The 7,948-nt window shown below is 44.7% G+C and overlaps 1 protein-coding gene across 3 annotated transcripts in view; it reads left to right on the forward strand.

Annotated features, from left to right (window-relative positions):
- VPS9D1 (VPS9 domain containing 1) overlaps positions 1-6,989 on the forward strand; it is a 77,651-nt gene extending 70,662 nt beyond the window's left edge. For 2 of the 3 annotated variants that reach the window (XM_033943422.1, XM_033943421.1), the window contains 2 exons: positions 4,693-4,797; positions 5,734-6,989. In XM_033943422.1, coding sequence (XP_033799313.1) covers positions 4,693-4,797; positions 5,734-5,821 — 193 coding nt within the window. In that variant the 3' untranslated portion in view covers positions 5,822-6,989. Of the gene's footprint in view, positions 1-80; positions 556-4,692; positions 4,798-5,733 lie in introns of those variants that run through there. The other variant, XM_033943423.1, reaches the window with a different exon arrangement.
- The last annotated feature ends 959 nt before the right edge of the window (positions 6,990-7,948 follow it).

Genomic DNA, 7,948 nt, shown 5'->3' on the forward strand with positions numbered 1-7,948 from the left:
AGAAGGTGGTGGTGTACAAATATTTCCAATTGAAATCGTGACCTGTACCTCAGCCAGCCAAACTTTCTTCTTTCCCACAGAGGGCCGTTGTCGACCTTTTGAGGAACCTTCTGCATGGACAATTCCTATTTGGGAGGAATCCTTTTCCATTCCTCTTAATATACACGCGCTAGGGACACGCGCTAGGGTTTTCTTCTGTTTTATGGCTTTGGGGAACAGTGTTTAGTATATAAGACTTGTGATGCAGTTTGTTTTGGGGGTGTTTTGCCTATCTTTTGCTCTTCTTTGGAGTCCCAGTTCAATCAGAATCATCAGCCTTCATTCCCAGGGACCTGGGGATTTTCTCCTAACTCGGACTGCAGTGAGGGTCCTTGGCTGGGGCCATACAACAGAGCTCCTTCCAAAATCCTGCAATCCTGAACCTTAAATCAACAACAAAGTGTCATCATGTGACAAACTGGCTGATTTCTTCCCACACAGCCAGTGTGACCATCTCTCGCTTATTCCCGGGAACTCTCCGATTAATTGTTCTGCAGCATCAGTGGACAAATACATATAGGTTAGGACTAAGAAATAAAATGTTTATTCTATATTGTGACCTGTTTTATTTAATATTATCCATTCCATGAATATTTGCTGGAGCAACGTGACTAGATTTCCCTTAAATTCATGGCTGACAGTTGGTCACCCTACACACAGCATCCCTGGATCTGAGCTGGAAATTGAATCCAGGTCATAGAAACATAGAACATAAGAAAGAATCCAGAAGATCTTAATTGGAAAGGCCAATCCCTGACTCTCACTCCTAGAAGTATGATGTAGAAACACAAAGCCTATTTGGTTAATGGTTACAGAATCTGTCCTCTGGAAACCTAGAACATAAGAATAACCTTACTGGGTCATAAGAACATAAGAGTTGCCTCCGCCGGGTCAGACCAGAGGTCTATCGTGCGCAGCAGCCCGCACCCGCGGCGGCCCATCAGGTCCATCACGCCCAGTAGCCCGTTCTCACGGTGGTCAATCCAGGTCACTAATACCTGGCCAAAACCCAAGGATATTCCATGCTACCTATTCAGGGCAAGCAGTGGCTTCCTCCATGTCTTTCTCAATAACAGACTATGGACTTTTCCTCCAGGAACTTGTCCAAACCTTTCTTAAAACTAGCTACGCTATCCGCTCTTACCACAACCTCTAGCAATGCGTTCCAGAGCTTAACTATTCTGAGTGAAAAAAAAAATTCCCTCCTATTGTTTTTAAAAGCATTTTTCTGTATCTTCATCGAGTGTCCCCTAGTCTTTGTAATTTTTGACAGAGTGAAAAATTGATCCACTTGTAGCCGTTCTACTCCACTCAGGATTTTGTAGACTTCCCAAACCCTTTTAAAACTCAGCTATAATATAGTACTTGACCATATTCTCTACCAACATGGGCTGAAAAAACACTTTTAAGTCTTCTGCAAGTTAATTTCTCTAGGGCAGGGGTCAGCAACCTGCGGCTCTTCTCTTGTGGGGATCCCTCAGTGCGTACCTGTCTCCTGATAGTCACCGCTGCTGACCCGAAAGGCTTCCCTCTGATTTCAGAAGGACACCTAACTTATGGTGGTGTTTTTACAATCAGGGCCCAAATGTACCCATAATCTAAGATTGCCCCCCAGTACTACATAAATGTTGCCCCTGCTGTGTAAGTGTGTGCACCTGTGAATTTATACACACCAATCTTGCATTTTACATGAAAATGTACATCTGTCATGCAGTGTTTTTCCTGAGTCATAATTGTGTGTGTGTGGGGGGGGGTCAGACAATTAATTTTTTTTGCGTTCCTCTTGTTGAGGCCTCAAGTACCCAGTTGGGTAACTTCTCATCACATCTTGGATGTTGAAAAGGTGATGTTGGCTTCTGGAAGAGTTTTCACTATAAGGTCTTATGGTTTTAAATGGAAGAGGTGTGCCATCTGGACGGAAAAGTTCCTAAGTATTTTTTCCTGCCTTACCCAAAAACTTCTTGACTACCTTGTACATCTTAGGGCCTTAGGGCCCCTTTTACAAAGCTGAGGTAGAGATTCTCCTGCAGTAAATGCACCAAAGCCCATAGAAATTGGATGGGCTTCAGTGTGTTTGCCATGGGGAATCGCTAATGTGGCTTTGTAGTCTTCTATCTGAAGCAGACTAAAGCTTTTGTTTTCTTCAGACTTTAACAGAATGGGGACTGCCATTAGCAAACACACCATCTCAAAATAGCTGCATCTTTGATTCTTGTCACAACCAGAAATTGAAAGAAATAGGTTTGACTTTTTTTACTCTTTTAATAAGTTCAAGGACCAGGGAACACTTGATGAAATTAAATTGCATGGTAATACTTTTAAAACAAATAGTAGGAAGTATTTTGTCACTCGGAGAATAGTTAAGCTCTGGAACTGGTTGTCAGAGGATGTGGTAACGGCGGTTAGCATAGCTGGGATTAAAAAAGGTGGTAAAACAAGGTTTTTCATGTAAAAAAAAAAAAAAAAAAGCAGCATATTCTACAGGCCTATCTTGACTTTTCAGTGCTTCACATCTTTGTTCATACCCTTATAGTTTCTAGATTAGACTATTCATAAGAACTGCCGCTGCTGGGTCAGACCAGTGGTCCATCGTGCCCAGCAGTGCGCTCACACGGCAGCCCCCAGGTCAAAGACCAGCGCTCTAAATGAGTCCAGCCTCACCTGCGTACGTTCCAGTTTAGCAGGAACTTGTTCAACTTTGTCTTGAAACCCTGGAGGGTGTTTTCCCCTATAACAGACTCCAGAAGAGCGTTCTAGTTTTCTACCACCCTCTGGGTGGGGAACTTCCTTACGTTTGAACAGAATCTATCCCCTTTCAACTTTAGAGAATGCCCTCTCGTTCTCCCTACCTTGGAGAGGGTGAACAACCTGTCTTTATCTGCTAAGTCTATTCCCTTCAGTATTTTGAATGTTTCGATCATGTCCCCTCTCAGTCTCCTCTTTTCAAGGGAGAAGAGGCCCAGTTTCTCCAATCTCTCACTATACAGCAACTCCTCCAGCCCCTTAACCATTTTAATCGCTCTTCTCTGGACCCTTTTGAATAGTACCTTGTCCTTCTTCATGAGGGCGTACCATAGCCCGGTACAGTGGCATGATAACCTTCTCCGATCTGTTCGTGATCCCCTTCTTTATCATTCCTAGCATTCTGTTCGCCCTTTTTGCCGCCGCCGCACATTGCATGGACAGCTTCATCGACTTATCAATCAGAACTCTCAAGTCTCTTTCCTGGGAGGTCTCAACAAGTACCGCCACGGACATCCTGTATTTGTGCATGAGATTTCTGTTACTGACATGCATCACTTTACACTTATCCACGTTGAACCTCATCTGCCATGTCGATGCCCATTTCTTGAGCGTGATTATATGACATTGCAGGTCTTCACTACTCTGTATAACTTCGTATCGTCCACAAATTTAATCACGTCACTCGTCGTACCAATGTCTAGATCATTTATAAAGATGTTGAAGAGCATGGGTCCAAGCACCGAGCCCTGTGGAATCCCACTGGTGACGCTCTTCTAGTCCGAGTATTGTCCATTTACCCCCACTCTCTGTTTCCTAAGCTCCAGCCAGTTTTTAATCCACGTGAGTATTTCACCCTCGATTCCACAGCTCGCAATTTTCCGAAGTAGTCGTTTATGTGGAACCTTGTTGAACGCCTTCTGACAATCCAGATATGCCTCCATCTATCGGCTATCACTCCGCTTTTCATCCGTCCTCACTAGTTGCTGTTTCCGTGTCGTATTTCTTTAAGGTTCTCTGTCCCACTCATAGAGCTTACGATACTGGCCTCCCTTTTTCTTGCCTCTTACACCCCTAACAGAGCACTCATCGGTTAGTTCTCTCTGCTCCTAGTTTTCTCTATTTAGATGCAACTTGACACTCCCAAACTTTGGAACAACTTACTACCTTATGTTTGCATTGACCCCGGGTTTAAAAAATGTAAGAGTGAGTAAAACCCCCACTTTTTCACTTACGGCATTTGGCCAGTGGGTGACTTGATTAGTTTCATCCCTAATTGAATGCTTGTGTGTCCCCTGTCCTCATTGGAGTCCCTTCTTATTTGGAGTTTTATATTGTCATCCACTTTGATAAGATGAAGGCCACACCCACGTTTACCTTTGACCTGCTCTGTTCAACAAAGCACATCCAGAGGAACTGGCAGGAACATGGGGGCTCACATACATGTACTGCAGCCCCATCGGGGCGTGGCACCCTACCACTGCCTAACTTAATTGTTTTAATTGGCTTTAACGGGTGCGGTAATTGATCGCGTCATATAAAACCGATTAAAAATTCATTAAAAAAAAGTAGGCACCGGAAGACGTCTGCAGTAGGACGCCTAACAAAGCCTTAAGCCTAAGTGGGCGTGGTTAGGGGCGGAGCAATGTAGGCTATTAAAACTCTGCACTGCAGACACCTTCGTCTTCTGGTAGCCGTCGTTAGCTGTGATTCTTTAAATGGCGCCTAAGTGTGAGTGACACACCCAGTGCTGGTTTTTGTAGGTGGCTGCCAATTTAGGTGCTGTTTACGGAATCTGGCCCATTGTATGAGTGCCCCCCTCCCCTGCAAAATGTCCAATTTGTTCACACCCCCTCTTCCCATGTCTGTAAGCCCAGGCGCTGATGAGTGACCTTTGCCCTCCTCCCACAGTGGTGCCGATGACCTGCTGCCCATCCTGTCTTTCATCGTATTAAGAAGTGACCTTCCACAGCTGGTGTCAGAGTGTGCCGCGCTCGAGGAGTTTATTCACGAAGGGTAAGAGCAGAGACTGCTAGAGCACGTGTTAAATGAATTGGCAGCGTTTCTGACGCATGTTTGTGCTTTGTCTGCTCTGGGCTGGAGTTTGGGGAGGACTGTGGAGGTTTTGCTGATTCGTCTTTCTGCCATTAGACTGGGTTTCACACTGCTGCTGACATTTCTGTAGCCTCCTATGCGAACACTGACTTCTAACTATAGACCCTAACGCATCATGGGCTAAATTCTCTTCAGATTGCCAAAGGTTAGGCACAATGAGGCGAAATGCAAATTCTATATCGGTAATTACGTGCATAATTGCTGGACTAGAATACTATCGTTTGTGCGACATGTTGGCGCAGTTGCATGCATATCTGATGGGATTCTAGAAGCTTAGTGCATAAATGTTTGGCATGCCCCTCCCCCGGGCACTTACATGTAGGTGAAGGGCAATAAATCCTTTAGCCATTGGAACATTTCTCACTGTCATAAGAACATAAGAATAGCCTTCCTGGTTCAGACCAACAGTCATTCAAGCCCAGCAGCCCGTTCTCACGGTGGCCAATCCAGGTCACCAGTACCCACCAAAAATCCAAAGAGTAACAATATTCCATTCAGAAATCTAAAGAATAGCAAGATTCCGGAATCCCAAGGAGTAGCAACATTCCATGCTACCGATCCAGAGCAAGCAGTGGCTTCCCCCATGAATTACTCAATAGCAAACTATGGACTTTTCCTCCAGGAACTTGTCCAAACCTTTCTTAAAACCAGCTATATACTGATGGTTCTTTGAGTTGGTGTTGCCTGGCAGGATCTTTTGTTTTGCTTTGACTGCAGCTGCTCTTGGCCATCCCTCGGAAGTCTCAGCCCTAGTTTACAAATCCAGGGCTGGCTTTAACCACAAGGCAGTGATCTGGGTAAAACTGTTCTAATACCTTTTCCTTTCCATCTCTGCAGATATCTGATAGGGGCAGAGGGATACTGCCTCACCTCGTTACAGAGTGCCCTGTCCTTTGTGGAATCACTGCATCGAGGAAGCCTCTGACCTGAGAACCTGCATGCACAGAGCAGCCTGGACCTTCCTGGGTGTCAGAGACTGAACTTACCTCCTCTTGCCTTAGAAAAGCTGGGGGAGAGAGGGGGCTTCCAGGTCCACAAGATTTTCCAACCAACAAAACCTGTGATTAGGCTAAGACTTTCTCAAGCATGTGTCGGCCATGTAGCTTCTATAAATGATATTCTGATTACACTGGAGGCTCTGGGGGATGTTGGCTGGTACCTATTTTTAGTCTTTACCATCCCCCTGCTAAAGTTCCACAGGTTTCTAGGACCCTGCAGGGAATTAGTCAGTCAGTGCCACCAGAACTGGAATTTGGGGGTTCATTCTGCTGTGGCTGTCTGGTGAAGGAACCTATAGCTGGAAATAGTTTCTTTGCTGTGTCCTCTGAATTGGGGGCTTACATTTTTGCACTGAAATTCCAAATGTCCCCTTGATGCCTGGAATGAGGATGTCATAGATCCAGATGTACAGAGAGCTGCTTCCTTCTATGGCCTGTATGTGTATATGCATGACTAGACCTCTATATGATGCTTCTAGGTGTGTGGTCATACAGTGTCTCTGTTTACAGAATGTGTGAGTGGGTACACGCGTGTGTATGTACATGAGTGTGTGTACGGGCGAATACATGAACCCATCTGTCTACAGAATATATGTGCGAGTGCATGAATATACCTCTGTGGCGGTAGGTGGGGGGTGTATGTGTGTGCACATGACTGCTTCTGTCTACAAAAAAACATGTGTATATCAGCGCTTCTGTGTGGGTTGTGTGTATAAAACACGTGTACCTCTGTGGGGTGGGTGTTGTGTGTTTAAAACGCATGTGTACCTCTGTGAGGTGTGTTTAGGTTAAGGCTGTGCATTTGTTAGTGTTAAGGCATGATAGAGAGGTTCCCAACCAGTCCTCAAGACACACCCAGTCAGGGTTTCAGGATAGCCCTAATGAATATGCATGAGATAGCATCCACTACAAATGTTATCCCATGCATCTTCGTTGTAGCTTGACTGGCTTGAGAACCCCTGGTTTAAACACTATAGCGCAGTGGTTCCCAATCCTGTCCTGCAGGACCACCAGGCCAGTCGGGTTTTCAGGATAGCCCTCATGAATATGCATGGAGCAGATTTGCATGCCTGGCACCTCCATTATATGCAGATCTCTCTCATACATATTCATGAGGGCTATCCTGAAAACCCGACTGGCCTGGTGGTCCTCCAGGACAGGGTTGGGAACCACTGCTCTAGCACATGTGAAACTAACCTAAAAAAACCCACCCCACCAAAACTGGGGAAAACTTCAGAGCCAAATGCCACCATATTTGTTTTGCCTAAGGATAGGTGAGTGCCAGTGTGTGCTCACCAAGAGCCCTGTGCAGAGTTTTTGTTGAAATATATTTATCTACTTAAGTATGAAAGGATAAATGTCTTGTTTCCCTGTGTCTTGATTTATTATTGAAACTGTGATCATTCAAACCTGTTTTTCGTTTCCCAGGCTGTTCTTTCCCATCTATTCAAAATTAATACATAAAAGGGGCAGTTTGATAAAATGCACCAAAATTCAAGTGCCAAAATCGAGCACAGTTTGCATGAATCCTATAATGGCATCAAATGCACCCCAGAAGAATTACAGTTTTGTGTTTGGGATCAGGAAATGCCAGGTTGACTATTCTGAGCCTCTATTTCAGGCGTCATTTAGCTTGGATGGGATATTTTGTAAACAGAAGCTTTTGTAGGAGAGAGACATTTAGTGGTGATGGGAGATATGGAAAAGTTCTAGACTGTATTGTGTTGTATTTAATTCTTCTGGGGTTTAGGAATGGTTGCTGATTAGGTAATTCAACTAAGTTTATCATGTAGTCTGGGGTTTCACCAGGAAAGATCAAATACATCAGTGTACATGGGGGGGGGGTTGTTTTTTTTTAAAAACATATTTTATTGAGACAGTGCTCCCAGGTACATTGTAACCTTCTGTTTCCAGGAGAATCTAAGTTGGGTGTTCTCCGCTGTTCCTTCTGAAAATGTTGTATAAGATGCTCCCTCCATTGCACCAAAGTAGGAGCCTCCGGGATTAGCCATTGCAGTAGTATAGCCTTAACACCTAAGAGAAAAGCTATTTTG

The sequence above is a fragment of the Geotrypetes seraphini genome, chromosome 4 (assembly GCF_902459505.1).
Source record: "Geotrypetes seraphini chromosome 4, aGeoSer1.1, whole genome shotgun sequence".
Classification (NCBI taxonomy): domain Eukaryota; kingdom Metazoa; phylum Chordata; class Amphibia; order Gymnophiona; family Dermophiidae; genus Geotrypetes; species Geotrypetes seraphini.